The 17,648-nt window shown below is 50.2% G+C and overlaps 1 protein-coding gene across 1 annotated transcript in view; it reads right to left on the bottom strand.

Annotated features, from left to right (window-relative positions):
• Positions 1-2,645: 2,645 nt before the first annotated feature.
• TRPC1 (transient receptor potential cation channel subfamily C member 1) overlaps positions 2,646-17,648 on the bottom strand; it is a 56,527-nt gene continuing 41,524 nt past the window's right edge. Inside the window, 5 exon segments of the mRNA XM_066347354.1 lie at positions 2,646-4,555; positions 6,303-6,422; positions 6,424-6,498; positions 6,824-7,025; positions 8,401-8,576. Coding sequence (XP_066203451.1) covers positions 4,328-4,555; positions 6,303-6,422; positions 6,424-6,498; positions 6,824-7,025; positions 8,401-8,576 — 801 coding nt within the window. The 3' untranslated portion in view covers positions 2,646-4,327.

Below are 17,648 nucleotides of genomic sequence, written 5' to 3'. Positions count from 1 at the left end.
CATTAGTGACATTGAACATATTTTCATTTGTCCTTGAAGAAGTGTCTGTTCAGGTCCTTTGCCCATTTCTTAATTGGTCCTGAACTGGGTCACTTCCCAGGTGAAATCTACCAAACGTTCAACGGAAGACTAACACCTGTCCACAAACTATTCCAAACAGCCAAGGGGAGGGAAGCCTCCCAATGCATTCACGGACCTGACTGGCTGCATAAGTCCTTTTTTGAAAACATATGTTTACCTCTGACATAACCCTGCTGTTTTGCCTGTGGTGTTGCTGTAATTTAATTTACTCAGAAACCATGTCTCTTAAAGATGGTTATTTTTAAAGCATGCAGCTAGCACCTAAAAAAAATTTTCCTTCACTGATTCTGAGTTGTTCTATCTTAAATATTTATTTCAAATTGGGGGTGGGGAGAGCAGGAAAACGCAATGTGGAATGATCCAATGAAGGGAAACACTGTAACTGGTGATCCTTTTAAGTATATTTTCAAAAAACACAACATATCTACAAACAGGGAAGTGATGTCAGAAAGCTAGGAAGTTAACTGACGACTGAGGAATTCAGAGCAGCTGTGAGGCTGGTGGCCAAGGCCAGGGAGGTCCACACTGGACTCGGCTGACGGTGGAGGAACCGCGGAGCCGCAAAGCACTGGGTCATCCTGTTGATTAGAGTCTCCCAACGGAGGACCAGCGAACAGGAAAACTGCCCCTCACAGCGGAGGGTCAGTAACCTGCACAAACGGCCCCTGCAGCGGCGGGCAAGCCATAGGCTACGCACACGTGTCACGTACTAATCATGCAAAGTGCAAGCCAGCAAGCCTCCCACAGCTGTTTGCCCAGCAGCGGCCAACGGCGAACGCAGCAAGGATATCGGAAAATGCCGGAAGATGCCAAATAACATGCTCAACAGTGTGTGAGCTCGTCGGGTTTATCACGTCTGAAGCAGGTGACCGGGGCCGTCGGGGGAGACGGGAGGCCGTCGTGGAGGGGGTATTCTCTCTGTCATGCGTGTGCTCTGGGCTTTGACAGGTGGGCAGAACCTCTGAAGTGACAGCTTCAGAAATCCAGCGGCCAGGAAAGGCGAGAAGGGCGTGTGCAGGACAATGGCAGCGGCGGACGGACTAAGGGCAGGACAGACACGGGAAGCACTTGCTCACCAGTTACCTGCTGGCGCACCTGCAGCCATGCAGCCAGAGGTCACAGCTACAGAGTCCCCGTGTGCGATAAACCCTCGTGCTCGGGATCTGAGGGCGTGACGGGGCGGGGGGGGGGCAGGGAAGCGAGAGAGAGCGAGGTAGACAGGACCGCGGAGGGGGCGCCCCTCCCTGGGTGTCTCCCGGCTGTGACGCAGCTTCTGCTGCCGGGCCTCAGCTCGGGGCTGATTCTGACCTACTGGAGAATCTTTCTTATGAATGATTTTTAAGAACAACTTTGATTTTAAAGGTATTAAAATATTTTTTACAAGACTTTGTTGCTCTGTAGGACCCCGGTATGCATTTTGTATTGCAATTTATTACCGGCATGGATTTGTAAACAGTTTCTTATTTTCATACTGAATCATATTACTTTTTATTTTTCTTTTATTTTTATGTAGTGAGAGGAAGGGGAGGCAGAGACAGAGTCCTGCATGCGCCCTGCTGGGATACACCTGGCTTGACCACCAGGGGGTGATGCTCTGCCCATCTGGGGCATTGCTCTGTTGCAACCAGAGCCATTCTAGCGCCTGAAGCAGAGGCCACAGAACCATCCTCAGCGCCCAGGCCAACTTTGCTCTAATGGAGCCTTGGCTGCAGGAGGGGAAGAGAGAGACAGAGAGGAAGGAGGGGGGGAGGGGGGTAGAAGCAGATGGGCGCTTCTCCTGTGTGCCCTGGCTGGGAATCGAACCTAGGATGTCCACATACCAGGCTGATGCTCTACTGTGGAGCCAACCGGCCAGGACCTGAATCATGTTACTTTTGTAACTGAAATAAGCAGCAGGGTTAGTTCATGTTTACTCTTTTAAGAAAATATAAGGATAGAGTAAAAAAAAAATATTCCATGTAATTACAATTGGAGGTGGGAGGGGCACAGAGGGGTTTGAGGTTGATGTTTTGCATTTTAGGTCTTTCTTACCATGATTAAAAAAAACCCATCCAAACACTGAGTTGTATACTTTAAAAGAATGAATTTCAGGATGTTAATTATATCTCAAAAAACGTGTATGATGCCCAGGCTGGTTGGCTCAGTGGTAGAGCGTTGGCCTAGCGTGCAGAGGACCCGGGTTCGATTCCCGGCCAGGGCACACAGGAGAAGCGCCCATCTGCTTCTCCACCCCTCCCCTTCTCCTTCCTCTCTGTCTCTCTCTTCCCCTCCCGCAGCCAAGGCTCCATTGGAGCAAAGATGGCCCGGGCGCTGGGGATGGCTCTGTGGCCTCTGCCTCAGGCACTAGAGTGGCTCTGGTTGCAACATGGCGACGCCCGGGATGGGCAGAGCATCGCCCCCTGGTGGGCAGAGTGTCACCCCCTGGTGGGCGTGCCGGGTGGATCCCGGTCGGGCGCATGCGGGAGTCTGTCTGACTGTCTCTCCCTGTTTCCAGCTTCAGAAAAATGAAAAAAAAAAAACAACAAAAAAAAACGTGTATGATAATACAATGGACAGACTGTCAATTTACAATCAAATGTCAAGTTTTATTCACCTTTCTTACAATATGCTGTCATTGAAAACACACCTCATGAGTGATCCATGCACACAGTAAGCATTCCATAAATACTTTTATTTAATAAGTAGGCATTTTTTAAATTGACTAAAAATCCTGATGTAAAATCCCAATTGGGAAGTGCATAATCCCATTGTAGACAAAATATATAACTTTACAATAAACATTTTTATAAGAATTTGCCCCAAAGAGGGAACACTTATAATTTGGGAATTAAAAAGCTAAAAATAAAAGGTGAGATAAATACATACTAATATATTCCGACAAGGACCCTGCATGGGTGGTGCTTACAGACCCAGGGCTGCCTGTACCCTGAGGCCTGAACACCATCTGACATTCAGTTAAGAAGGTAATTATACACCTAACAACCACTTCACTGGGAATGTTACAAGAATAGATAAGCAACAACCTGCCAAAAAAAAAAGAAATTCTAACTACATCATTTGTATGAACATAGGGGAAAAAATTTAATATATATTTTTATTCTCCAACTTAAAATAAATCAATACGTTTCATGTTAAGCAGCAAGAATGACCTGGCAGTAAGCATGAAGCCACTTTCAGAGATGTTTGTTAAACCCTGTGGAAAACACTTCAGGAGGTAAGTTCAAGAACCTCCGTCCAAATAGAAAACAAATCCTTGCATTAAAGGGTGGGTCCTCTGATGTTTACAAAAATAAGAGAGGCAGTGACCACACATGATAAAGAACTATCTTCTAAATCCTTATTTTGGGTTAGCTTTATAACAATGAACATTCACTCCAACTTGAAAAAGAATTCTAGCACTATTATTATACGGAAAAGATAAAAACTACCAAATGCCTAAGCTTGGAGAGATATCTGTGCTGACCCATCAACATAAGCAAGCACTCTAAAGCTACAAATAAGAAGTCTGCTAACAGTATTTTTTAAAAGTGACATAATTCTATAAAAATTAAATATGGGAACTATATCGATGCATGGAAATGTATATATCAAATACCATTCAGTGAAAAAAAGCAAAATTAAAAATATAGTGATTACAACCATGTAAAAGTAAATATAGTACAATAATAAAAGTGAAGTGACTTAAAATTTATAGACATAAATAGATTCAAATAATCATTATGGTCATTTCTTTGTTACTTAAGATTATAATAAAACTAAAAATGGACTATTGTGTTAAATAAAACTATACTCCTAAATGATGAATAACTATATTCTATGTGAAGTCCTAAAACAGAGATTTTAAAAACCACGATGTCAGTATGTCCAGTTAGTCTGTGGACAGAAATCAGCCCACATTTACTGGTCTTTCATGGACAGAAATGTGTACAATAATAACAGCCCTTCTCAAACATAGAAAGAAAGAATGTTAGAGCGCTATTCAAATAAGAACACGAGGCAGCATGCTTTCCAAAATCTACCTGTGCCTTCTGTCTGCCTCTGTGAAGAGCCACTAACCGCGGGATTTCAAAAACTAATTCTATATATGTACTTTACGTAACATTTAGGCTGTGAACATTGTAAGGAATGGCTTTAACTTGACTCTTTGTTTCAATATGTATCTTAGCGGTTTTATTGCCAGTGATGCAGAAACAGTCTTTCAGATTTACTACTGGGGAGTTCTTTCTCTATGTGATTTGGAGAGCGGTCAGTTTCTTGGGTAAAGCATAGCGTACTTCGAGGTCCGGAAGCCCAGCAGGTCCCGGACCTCGTTCCGGAAGGTGGACAGGTCCTGGCGCAGCTCGCCGAGGCTCTCCACGGTGGCCTGGTCCGTGCTCTGCGTCCGCTGCCTCATGGAGGTCAGGTAGCGGTGCACCAAGCAGCACATCACCTTCTGGTAGTTCTCGTCCCTCCTCTGCTTCAGGTTCCGCCATTCCTTCAAGACAAGCGGGCACAGGGCATGGACAGTGGGCACAGGGCACGGACAGCGGGCACAGGACACGGACAGCGGGCACAGGGCACGGACAGCGGACACAGGGCACGGACAGCGGGCACAGGGCACGGACAGTGGGCACAGGGCACGAACACAGGGCACGGACAGTGGGCACAGGGCACAGACAGTGGGCACAGGGCACGGACAGTGGACACAGGGCACGGACAGTGGGCACAGGGCACGGACAGTGGGCACTGACAGCGGGCACAGGACACGGACAGTGGGCACAGGGCACGGACAGTGGGCACTGACAGCGGGCACAGGACACGGACAGTGGACACAGGGCACGGACAGTGGACACAGGACACGGACAGCGGGCACAGGGCACGGACAGTGGACACAGGACACGGACAGCGGGCACAGGGCACGGACAGCGGGCACAGGACACGGACAGCGGGCACAGGGCACGGACAGTGGGCACAGGGCACGGACAGCGGGCACAGGGCACGGACAGTGGGCACTGACAGCGGGCACAGACAGCCTCTGAACGAGGTGGGCTTTTCAAAAATATTCACAATTACAAACACACCTTCTAAGGCCGCCGCTCTTGAGTTATAAAATAACATTTGACGGCTGTCTAAAACAGGAGCAGCCTGCAGGTTTGTTTTATTCATTCACCTATAGGCTTGTTGTGATTCAAATATAGTCATAGGGCCTGACCAAGTGGTGGTGCAGTGGATAGAGCGTTGGACTGGGTCACAGAGGACCCAGGTTCGAAACCCAGAGGTGGCCGGCTTGAGCCCAAAGGTCTCTGGCTTGAGCAAGGGGTCACTCGCTCTGCTGCAGACCCCACCCCCACCCACCCAGTCAAGGCACATATGAGAAGCAATCAATGAACAACTAAGCAGATGCTTCTCATCTCTCTCCCTTCCTGTCTGTCCCTATCTGTCCCTCTCTCTGACTCTCTGTCTCTGTTAAAACAAACAAATGGAAACAAAATTAGTCCCAGGAACCCGCAGATGATGGGACGAATTAGACCCATCGGTGAAGTTGACCCACTCCCCAGTGTTTATGGCCTGTGGGCTAAGAACAGTATTTATCCATGAACATTTGTTATTAGTTTGATGGTAGGAAATAACTGAGCCCCAATCAAACAAAACATTATCCCTCCAAAATGGAATTCCATTCTTCTCAGTAATAGATCTGTATTACAAACATTATTATTACTTGATTACTGTTACATGTTTAATTTCATCAATAAAAACAATGAAAATTTATGTTCTTTCTTATATTACTACTCATATAAATCTTTGATTTTTGTCTCAGCCTACAGTCTGAATTATTTACTATCTGGATCTTTGCAGAAAATGTTTGCCAACTTCCGGTGTATAGCAACATGTACTGAATTATACATGTAGTAAATAACTTTCAAGAAGAACCAGAAAAACAGGAAATGACTACAGTAGTTATTGTTTATCGAGGCTCACAGAATAGGGGTTATGAATCTTTTCTATGTTTAAAAACTGAGGTACAATTTCACTAAAAAAAAAAATTGCAGCTCTCTCTCTCTCTCATTCTCAATAAATACTTACTGACTCCTTACTTTATGTCTAAGCCATGCATCGGGGATCCAGGAGTTAAGAAAATCAGACAGTCCCAGGCCTCAGGAAGCCTATATACAGATTTATGCCTCAGGAAACATCTGAGATTGGGAACCGTTCAAACTTCTGTGTTGCAGTCCTCATCTTACCTTCAAACTGTTCTGCCGTTTGACCTTGCCTTTCGAGGTGTGAGAGCAAATCCATTTACTGAGGCTGCTGAGCATGTAGCAGATGGTCTTGGGTGAGGGGATGATGTTAAAAGGGGGGGGGCAGCGTACACTTGTCGTCAAAGTAGCTGAGCCACAACTTGGCGCGCGCAAACTTCCATTCTTTGTCTTCATGATTCTGCGGGGGGCAGGTGTAGACGCAGTGCGGGATGGGCACACGCACATGCACATACATGCACACGCACACACACGCACATGCACATACATGCACACGCACACACACAAACACGGGGTGGGGTGGGGGGTGGAGAAAGAGAGATCGTTTTAAACTGTCCAAATGTTTCCACACCTTGTAGGTAAAAAATCTGGTTCAGGGTTTGCTGTTAATATACGTTCCTTGCATTTAAAGAAACCTCACTGTAAGATGACACCGATTCTGGTAACTATCTGGCGGCCCCCGTCCACCGCACAAGCCCGGTGTGACCTGCAGGGGGCGCACTCACCGCGATCAGCTGGAAGCTCTTGTGCAGCATGGCCACCAGCAGCTTGGTGAGCACGATCACCACCACGGCGTTGTACGTCCCCACGATGACGGCCCCCACGAAGGACTGCAGCTCCTCGCCGTAGCTGAACCGCGTGACAAAGATCGCCACGTGGGCTAGGGAGAAAATATACCAGAACAAAGCAAAGCAAGTCCCAGCGAACCTGTAAAGATGATCACGTTTTTGTTTAAAAGACAGTGAAAAGAAGCAAGTAGCAAAAAAAAAAACACAAAGCATTTATTTGTCTCGACACATTGCACAGTGCATGCTGGTAACCCAAGAATGAGCATGCTGTGTAAAAATAAATGAGGTAAGCCTGACCAGGCGGTGGCGCAGTGGATAGAGCGTCAGACTGGGATGCAGAGGACCCAGGCTCGAGACCCTGAGGTCGCCAGCTTGAGCGCAGGCTCATCTGGTTTAAGCAAGGCTCACCAGCTTGAGCCCAAGGTCGCTGGCTTGAGCAAGGGGTCACTTGGTCTGCTGTAGCCCCCCCAGTCAAGGCACATGTGAGAAAGCAGTCAATGAACAACTAAGGTGTCACAACGAAAAACTGATGATTGATGCTTCTCATCTCTCTCCGTTCCTGCCTGTCTGTCCCTATCTATCCCTCTCTCCGACTCAGTCTCTGTAAAAAAAAGAAAAAGAAAAAAAAGAGGGGTGGTATTTTATCTGCCTCACAACAACTGGCTGTCCAATTCCTTGTTGAACACACGTAGAGTATGCACGCATTATGATAACAGTAAACTAGAGGAAAACATTGTTCATGACGCACACTCTAATAATTTTCCACTCTAACGTCCTCCTAACACGTGATAAAACCGTGAGAGACTGCTTTGGTTGTAACAGTGACTGAGAAGCAGAGAGGCTGAATGAACATCTTGCAGGATGTACAGCCGACAAAGAACTGTCCTGCCCAAACACCAGCAGGGCACAAGCCGCCAAGCGTCCCTCTCTTCAGACAGACGGCAACGGGGAGACAAAAAAATAAGTTGGGCCTGCTACCTATTTAAGATTCTATATGTGAAGATAACTATCAAATGATTCATAGAAAATAGGTATTTCTTATTAAAAAGGAACTTCTTTTTTTTTTTTAAGTGAGAAGAAAGGAGACAGACAGACTCCCACATGGGCCCTGACTGGGATGCACGTGGCAACCTCCCATCTGGGGCCAATGCTCTGCCCATCTAGGCCCGATGCTCACAACCGAGCTATTTTTAGTGCCTGAGGCAGAGGCTCCATGGAGCCATCCTCAGTGCCTGGGGCCAATGCACTCAAATCAATCGAGCCATGGCTGCAGGAAAGGAAGAGAGAAAAAGAAGGGGAAGGGTGGAGAAGCAGATGATCACTTCGGTGTACCCTGACCGGGAATCGAACCTGGGACATCCATACGCCAGGTTGATGCTCTACCACTGAGCCAGCGAGCCAGGGCCAAAACAGAACTTCTTAAAGAAAACCTGAAGTTCTGTTTCTGTAGGTTCTAGTTCACACACAGCACAAGGGAAAGAACTATTATTTACTAAAAAGTTTAAGGCACTCACGAATGGAAGGTGTCGTTGCTCTGCTCTTCACAGAAGATGCCCACGCAGTCCTTCTTCTCTCTGGAGCTGTAGCCTTTATCATAGAGTTGTGTCAACCCAATCGTGAAAGAGAACAAAACAAGAAGGAACATCCCAAGGAACTTTCCAAAATCTTGAAGCATCTGTCCCATTGAAATCTGGAATACACAACACAGGGGTTCATGAAAATTACCAGGAAGACAAAATAGGAAATACTAAGTGACCGGTCCGTAACAGGACGACGGAAAGGAGCCATAAGCTACTCCTCTGCGCCATCTGGCGGAGACAGCTCAGCACGTGCAGAACGTCTGAAGTCGCTGCCCAAGGACACCCCCCCACCTCCCCCACCCCCGTCACGCCAAGCCTGCAGGGGCATCGCGGGGGGGGGGGGGGGGGGAGGTAGAAGTGTAAGGAAGAAGCTAATCTGTGAGGAATTAAAGGAAACCCCCTGCTCAGGTCCAAAGGGAAATACGTGCTCGTATTTACTGCTTCTTCAAGTTTATGAACATATGACCAACATGACAAGGCATTTCATCGAGTTTTTGCAACCAAGAATAAACCAATTCCCCAAGGACTGCACGTCCTCCTGCAGGACCGCCCTCTCTTTTGCTGGGGTAACTGGTTTTCTTTCACTGGGGGCCTGTTAGAAGAAAATAACACGAGCGCAAGCCCCGTGGCCGGGTCCAGTGTTGACATGAGCGTCTTTTGCCGTGTAGACCTGTGCGGTCCACCTGGGAGCTTCGTCCAAGCCGGATGTCATTCTGCAATACTCTTCGGCATCTGGGGAATCATCAGCACTTTATTACAAAATTTCTGGCATACGGATTTGGAGAGTAATTCGACACTACCCTTTCGGCTCGGCGAGTCTCTCCCTACACCTCGCCAACAGATCGGAAGTCCACAGAGACGCAGGTGCACACGCGGATTCCACCGCGGCCCTGGCGGAGGGAGCACGGGAGAGCATCCCGGCTGTTGTGTGTCCGATGGAACGGTCCAGCTACGCGTGCGGGGGGGGGGGGGGGGGGGGAGTGCGGGCGGGGGGGGAGAGTGCGGGGGGGGGAGAGTGCGGGGGGGGGGAGAGTGCGGGGGGGGGGAGAGTGCGGGGGGGGGGAGAGTGCGGGGGGGGGGGAGAGTGCGGGGGGGGGGGAGAGTGCAGGGGGGGGGCGGGTGCATAAAACAGGGAGGCAGAAAACCAGGGCGCGGACAGTGTGGTAACAGCTCCCGTGTCTGTCTCTCAAAGGCTCTGTCAGATCCATGTTTTCGGGTAGAGAGGGCTTCGCACGCACAGGAAACCTCTGTAAGTTTATGCAAGAAACTGTTCATGTGCACCTGTAAGGAGGTGGTGGGGCTGGGGGCTGGGAGGCAGCCTTTCTCACTTTGAACTTTCTTTGATTTATGCATTTATTCATCTTAAAGTACACCCCTTTCTCTCTTTCTACTCTCTCTAAAAAAAAAAATCAATAAAGTAAAATATTTAAAGCACAAAAAATAGTGTTTAAAAATAATCCTCCCTCAAATTTAACCAGGTCAGATTTATATCATTAAATCCAGCTTCAACTGAAGTTCCTAATTGCCTCAGCCTGCCCAAGCAACACGAGCCACACAGCGATGACACAGGCGGTGACAGCAGGAAGGTGGCCCTGCGTGAGCGGCTCACCCAGAGCGGAGCCACGCCGGATTCTCTGGGCCACCGCACGGAGCGCCGGTCTGCGGCAGTGAGAGAGAGGCCCTGAGCCCGACGCACACCTGACCCCCGTGTGGCACTGGCCAGAGTCTCAGGGCTGCTTCTAGAATCATAAAGCACGAGCCGTGTGGGTCGTCTTAGAAAAGAAACCATTTAGTCAGACCGTGAGTGCTGAGAATAAAGGCGCACTGTGTCAGTAGAGAAGGTAGTAAGTCATGACTGTGAGAACTCAGTAAGTGCTTTAAAAGGTTGCCTTTGAAGACAATTTAGAGGCTGAAATTTATACAGAGATTTTTTTTTCCCCAAGAGTGGCTATGTATGATGTTATTTTAATTTTAAGAATTTAGTCCCAAAGTAGAAGGCTTAATTTAACATGACTAAGTTTTAAGAGTAATTCAATTACAATGTGAAGATGGGCAATATTTTAAAGAAAAAAAGAGAGCAATGTGTAATAAGAAACCCACAGACTTCATGACCTGATTTTTAGAAGCACAACATTAGTCCTGGGGCCATGAGGTCAGCCCAAAGCGAGGACTGGGGGGACCTCCGAGCTGATCCAGACCCGGGAGCACGTGAGCCACTCACAGGAAAGGCAGACGTTAAAAACAGCACATTTATTTTAGTCTGAGAAAGTACAAGACGTATTGATTTCTAAAAATAATAACAGTATTTTCTTACATGTTTACCTAAAGCTTATTAGCAAATTTTAAGAAATCTGAAATATGAAAACTAAGAATTAAGCATCAGTCTCAAGTGCTAAAAATAGCTCGGTACTTGAGCATCGGCCCCAGATGAGGTTGCTGGGTGGATCCTGGTCAGGATGCATGGGGAAGCCTGTTTCTCTATCTCCCCTCTTCTCACTTAGAAAAGAATTAAAAAATGGGGGGTTGGGGGGTTTGGAGGAGGGTATGGGGGGATAAATTGATGGACGGAGACCTGACTTGGGGGAGGAGGGCGAACACACAACACGGCGCACAGAGATGTGCTGAAGAACTGTGCACCTGAAACCAACAGCGTTTTGTTAACTAGTGTCACCCCAATAAATTCCATTAAAAGGGTAAAATAAAATATTAAAAAAGAAATGAGTGGAGACAGGTAATGAAAATATCAATACTGAAACATACGCAGCAGGTAATACTGATAACACACACAGAGAGAGAGAAAAATATACACATCTCTCCCCGTCATCAGAAAAATGGAAATTGAAGCAAACTACTAAGAGCTCAGGAAGAGGCAGCGCGAACACCACTCAAGGTGGCGGAGACGGTGCTCTGGCTCCGGCACTGCCTGTGGGACGGCACGCACACACCCTCCCGGAGAGAGACAGGCTGGAGGCTCCGGAGAGGTCCCCCTGCGGGACGCGGTCACGCCCCTGAGGACTCGTCCTGGGAAATGGGCGCGCGGAGGCGAACCGCCGCACGCACACCGCCCTGCGCACGGTGGCCAAACGCAACGCCCTGCGGACGAAAGGGCGCAGCCACAACGCCACGTCTCGTCCTCCCCAACCTTCCGCCAGGGAGAGCGGTCGGCATCGACCTCAGAGTTCCCGTCGGGTCATTGGCGCTGAAAACCTGCTCTGCGTGTGTGAGCGTGGTCCAGCTCCTGGCACCGGAACCGCCGGCACCCAGCCTGGCTTCTCTCTGCAGCCTCGCCTGAAGGACACGCTGTCTCCTCTGCCGTCCAAGCGGAAGGACACGCTGTCTCCTCTGCCGTCCAAGTGGAAGGACACGCTGACTCCTCTGCCGTCCAAGCGGAAGGACACGCTGTCTCCTCTGCCGTCCAATCGGAAGGACACGCTGTCTCCTCTGCCGACCAAGCGGAAGGACACGCTGTCCCTCCCTAAGCGTACCTCGCTTCCAGACCCCACGGTTCGGTTTCTGCTCCTCTCTCTCTGCTCCATTCCAGGCGAGCGGCTCATCCCTTTGAGGCCCCAATCAAATGTCACCTCCTCTAAGAAGCCTTCCTGACTCCCTCCAGGCACTGTTCAGTCATGCTCCAAAGCAGTTTGTGTATAATCTCTAAAATTCTATTTTTCACTTTATACTAATGTTTCTGTCCCTTCTAGCAGTCTTTAAGGGCAGGACTATGTCAGTGAGCTCCAGAGCCTGGTATGTTAATTAAAATGTTAAATGCATAACTACCTTTTCTATGCCTTTTGACCTAACTCAACCACTTTCTGAGAGCAGTCACCCCACCAGGCGGGAAAGGCCAGTATTAACTCCGTCTTCCCGAGGGGCGGACGGAAGCTCAGAGAGGGGCGGCGAGCGGCTCAGGGCGACAGAAAGAATGCCAGGCAGCAGTGAATTTCTGCTTCCAAAGCCTCACAAGTGCTTCCCTGACACGTCACCATGCGGCTGTATCTGGGCTCTCCCATGAAAAACCTGGGACTGGGTACAGTGAAGAGGGATTTAGTTCGCACCAACAGTCCCTCCCCCCCCCCACCCCCACACACACAGCACGGCTTGCTGAATTAACACGTGAATAAACACACAAGACAGATGCAACTGTTCACATTTCACGCCAGGTCTCTTGCTAACGCTGAGTGAGCTGAGCCGGAGTTTCCTGAGCGTCAAAGGGCTGAAGGCCGGACGCTGTGTCAGACCCGGCCACCCACAGCTGGTCAAGATCGGCCAGACTTCACTCCGGTCTGCTCAGTCAGCATCTGCAAGGTCGAGGTTGGGGTCGGGACTTGGGGCTGCAGGTGACGGGCCCCCCCCCCATCTCCGTGGCTCTGAAGCCTCTTGTTTGAGAACCCTGCACGACCCCTGAGTTTTCCTCGAGCTCTGACACTCTGTGCTTCTTAAAAGAAAAATAATCTATCCCCCAAATCACAAAACCCCTAACATCACTCTGGACTCATCACAAACGACAGCCATGGGCCCTTCACGCCACACGGGCCACTGAGAACTCTAACGATTACCCAGCGAAGCCCCACGACGCACTGGGAGTATACACCATGCACTCGCGTGCCGGTCACTCCATTCACCCGTCCAGTTTTCTGGTGTCGTGTTCGGGTCAGCCACTGCTAACCCCACCGGCCACAGAGGGGCTGGAGGAACCTCTGACCATCTGTGGGAGGCGTCAGCCGTGCATCTTACACTGACCCATTTGCTCCTCTCAGCAGACACGGAGCCCCTCGGGCACAGGGGTGCGGTGAGCAGGGCACTGCAGGGCAGGTCGTGACCCGTGCTGTGTGCTCCTCTCTCTCCGTGCTGTCTGGTCACCCCACTGCCAGTGTTATAAGTTCTGTATTACATTGGAAACACGTGGATAAACCAGGAGTCGTTTTTAAAAATCTATAAATTAGTAAAGTCTGTTCACAGAAGTATTATACAATGAAGCTTAGTGAGGAAGCCTGACCAGGCGGTGGCGCAATGGTTAGAGTGTCAACCTGGAACACCGAAAACCCAGGCTCGAAACCCCAAGGTCGCCGGCTTGCGCACGGGCTCATCCAGCTTGAGCACAGGGTCGCCGGCTTATGCGTGGGATCATAGACATGACCCCATGTCTGGCTTGAAGCCCAAGGTCGCTGGCTTAAGTCCAAGGTCACTGGCTAGAGCAAGGGGTCACTGGCTTAGCAGGAGCCCCCCGATCAAGGCACATATGAGAAAGCAGTCAGTGAACAACTAAGGAGCCGCAATGAAGAATTGATGCTTCTCATCTTTCTCCTTTCCTGTCTGTCCCTTGTCCTTCTCTCTTTCTCTCTCAAAAAAGAAAGAAAAATTAGCGAGGGAGTCATATTACTTTGCAAAAAAACAACAACAAAAAAACCAGAGAGTCCACTTTGCCGGGTGGTCAGACCGTGAGCTCCAGAGCCGTATCACCTGGGCGGGAACCCTGGCAGCCTTGCTCAAGTCACTGAATGTCTCTACGCCTCAGTTTCCTCCTCTGTAAAACGGGACACAAGAGTCTGCCTCTCAGAATGGCTGTGAGGATTAAGAGAGGAGATACATATAAATAAAGACCTGAGAACAGTGCCGTAGTAAGCACCCACACACTCACGGCCATTATTACTATGACCACCTGCTTATAGATGCTATCTTACCGTCTGCTTGTTAAAATATGTAACGTTACTGACTTCTGCCCGCCCCCACTCTCCTCTGCTGCAGTGGGTGAGCTAGTGGCTCCGTGCTGGCAGGAAAGCCATCGGCCAGGAGCAGGTTGGCCTCGGCAACGAAGCACAGGGTCAACGCCTGACTCCACTTACTCCTTCTCTGAGCTGTGCAACCGCTATCATCCCCAAGGGGCGTCGTTTGTACAGTGGAAATGAAAACAACAAGCGTGGTGACAAGGACGCTGAAAGGGGAAAGCACTCCCCACGCGCCCAGGGCACCCAGGACGCCCAGGAGGCGCTGGCTGCTGGCTCCACCTCTGAAGAAGGCAGCCACGGCCACAGACAGGGCGACCTCCCTCCTGGTCGGCCCTCTTCCCTCTCGCCAACCGGTGCCGGTTCTCCAAGTCAACAAACATCATTAAGCAACGTGAGAAAATGACCTGTCCTCCAGGAATGTTTTTTAACTTAGTAGAAACAACACAACTGACTGGTTTAGACAAACCGAGTTCAGATTGCCTTCCAGGGTAGACCAGCCTCAGAAGTGCCAGTTCACCGGGAGGAGCGTTCCCCTGGCACAGGAGCAGGGACAGACGGCAGCCGGCACGCGCCTCTCTCCAGGGGTCCCCCCACTCGTCCCCTCCGCCTCCTTCCTCCTCGCCCCCCCCCCCGTGCTGAACTCCGGGGAGCATTCTCTGACACCCCCCTGCCTGCAGCTCCCTCTCCCAACGCCACTGCCCTCCTGCCACCCTCGTGGGCTGTGAGCTCCGTATGGAGACAGGGCAGCTCGCCCGTCTTAGGGTCCCCAGAGCCCAGGGCCCTCCTGTCACCCTCGTGGACTGTGAGCTCCATACGGAGACAGGGCAGCTCGCCCATCTTAGGGTCCCCAGAGCCCAGGGCCCTCCTGTCACCCTCGTGGACTGTGAGCTCCATACGGAGACAGGGCAGCTCGCCCGTCCTAGGGTCCCCAGAGCCCAGGACTCTCCTGTCACCCTCGTGGGCTGTGAGCTCCGTATGGAGACAGGGCAGCTCGCCTGTCCTAGGGTCCCCAGAGCCCGGGGTCCTCCTGTCACCCTCGTGGGCTGTGAGCTCCATACGGAGACAGGGCAGCTCGCCCGTCTTAGGGTCCCCAGAGCCCAGGGCCCTCCTGTCACCCTCGTGGACTGTGAGCTCCATACGGAGACAGGGCAGCTCGCCCGTCCTAGGGTCCCCAGAGCCCAGGACTCTCCTGTCACCCTCGTGGGCTGTGAGCTCCGTATGGAGACAGGGCAGCTCGCCTGTCCTAGGGTCCCCAGAGCCCGGGGTCCTCCTGTCACCCTCGTGGGCTGTGAGCTCCGTATGGAGACAGGGCAGCTCGCCCGTCTTAGGGTCCCCAGAGCCCAGGGCCCTCCTGTCACCCTCGTGGGCTGTGAGCTCCGTATGGAGACAGGGCAGCTCGCCCGTCCTAGGGTCCCCAGAGCCCAGGGTGCACCAGGAACCGGATACGACTCCAACAGGCAGAGGATAGACAGGGCTGGGACATTCTAAACAGGGTGACCCCAGTGACACGGACGTGGGAAAGCACAGGACACGTGTGACATTAGTGATGGAGACTGAGACAGGAGGACAGGGAGAGAGGGCCGAGCGGACAGGCCGCCTTTCCCCGGCTCCCTGCCACCACACCGACGCCACGAGCCAGCAGAAAGGATGCAGTCACTGCCGAACACAGGACCACGTCATGTATTCCACCACAGGACAGTCTCGGATGGTCCCTTACAGCATCTGTCCCAACTGAGTAATTAACAGCATCCCTTTCGTTCCCCCAGTGTCTCCATGTGGATGATAAAATATGGTCATGTCCAAGCCTGGCCTGTGGTGGCGCAGTGGAATAAAGCATTGACCCGGAACACTGAGGTCGCCGGTTCGAAACCCTGGGCTTGCCTGGTCAAGGCACATATGGGAGTTGATGCTTCCTGCTCCTCCCCCCTTCTCTCTGTCTCCTCTCTAAAATGAATAAATTTTAAAAAATAAAATAAAATATGGTCATGTCTGAACCAAGGGAGAGATCTGTCTGTACCTTACTGAATAGGTTATATAAGCCGTTTAAAAATCAGTCTGTCAACTCCTAAATCTGCAAAGATTTGAAAGGAAATAATGTTAGCAGATGCAGATAAATTTAACAAATAACTGCAGTAATCACATAAAAACGTGGCCCGAAATAGCAGGTTATGCACATAAAGGGGGAAAGCTGCACTTCTGCAAAGGTAGTTACCATCGCCAACTGCCTCCTCTCGTTTATTTTAGTTTTATATTTATAACTGAATTACTCTACCTTATTTTAGTTTTATATTTATAACTGGATTACTTATGATGAACAAAACGTGTTTTTTAAAAAAGGTATTAGAAGTGTTATACATGAAATTATTCCAGAATAGAATACTTCGGCACGGTTACGTAATACAAATCTGTCATGTCAGTAAGACTACACCAGAGAGCAACACTTCTCTTTTAAAAAGCCTGCAGACAGGACTGTGCAGGTGCCTGGCCCACTCTACTTTCCTGCCCTCTCTTCCTGACTAACCAGAGCTTGGTTTCTTGAGGGACAACACGCACAATTAAAAGTGCCTATCTGCTCAGACGTTCCTGTAGCCGCAAATAGCCAGGCCACCCACTTCTGGTCACTGGGTTACAGGTGGAGGTGTGTGGAAAATGACGGTTCTCTTGGTAGAAAGGGGAAAACGGCTCTCTGCTCCCCCTCCTCCTGCTGGGCGTGGAGCTGACACGATGACCACAGTGGGGAGCCCGCTGTTGCCTGAGAGCCCACGGGCGACCTCCTGTCTGAGACCATCTGCTGTGTGACACCACAGTGCTTGCACGATGCTTCCAGATCCTTCAGCTCCGAGACCCGCCCGCCCTAGACAGTCACACACGGATCGGTGGTCCACGGTGGCCGGGACAGGGGTGGGAGCACTAATGCAACAAAGGCATCAGGACGCTTCCCGAGGGAATGCAGGTGTTCTACGTCCTGGTGGTGGTGGTGATGACACAAGTTCACACATTTCAACACTCATCAAACCGTACACTTAGGACGGGTACCTTTTATTCTATGTGAATTATACCTTAATACAGATACTTTTACTTTAAAAAGATTTTTTTTTTTTTTTTAGGTGAGAGGAGGGGAGATAGTGAGGAAGACTTCCACATGTGCTCTGACGGAGATTCGCCAGGCAACCCCGTCTGGGGCCGATACTCAGACCAACCGAGCTATCCTCAGTGCCTGGAGCCAACACTCTAACCAACTGGACCACTGGCTGTGGGAGGGGAAGAGGGAGAGAAGGGGGGAGAGGGAGGTGGAGAGAAGCAGGTGGTCGCTTTTCATGTGTGCCCTGACCGGGGATTGGGCCCGGGACTTTCACACACCAGCCAGGGCCAATAAAGATACTTTAAAAAAAATCCTTTGCTGAACTAGATCATAATATTAAAACATATTAATGATTAACCTGCAGACATTTGAAA

The sequence above is a fragment of the Saccopteryx leptura genome, chromosome 8 (genome assembly GCF_036850995.1).
Source record: "Saccopteryx leptura isolate mSacLep1 chromosome 8, mSacLep1_pri_phased_curated, whole genome shotgun sequence".
NCBI lineage: Eukaryota > Metazoa > Chordata > Mammalia > Chiroptera > Emballonuridae > Saccopteryx > Saccopteryx leptura.
Note: the sequence above shows the minus strand (reverse complement) of the source record. Positions and strands in the feature narration are given on the sequence as shown.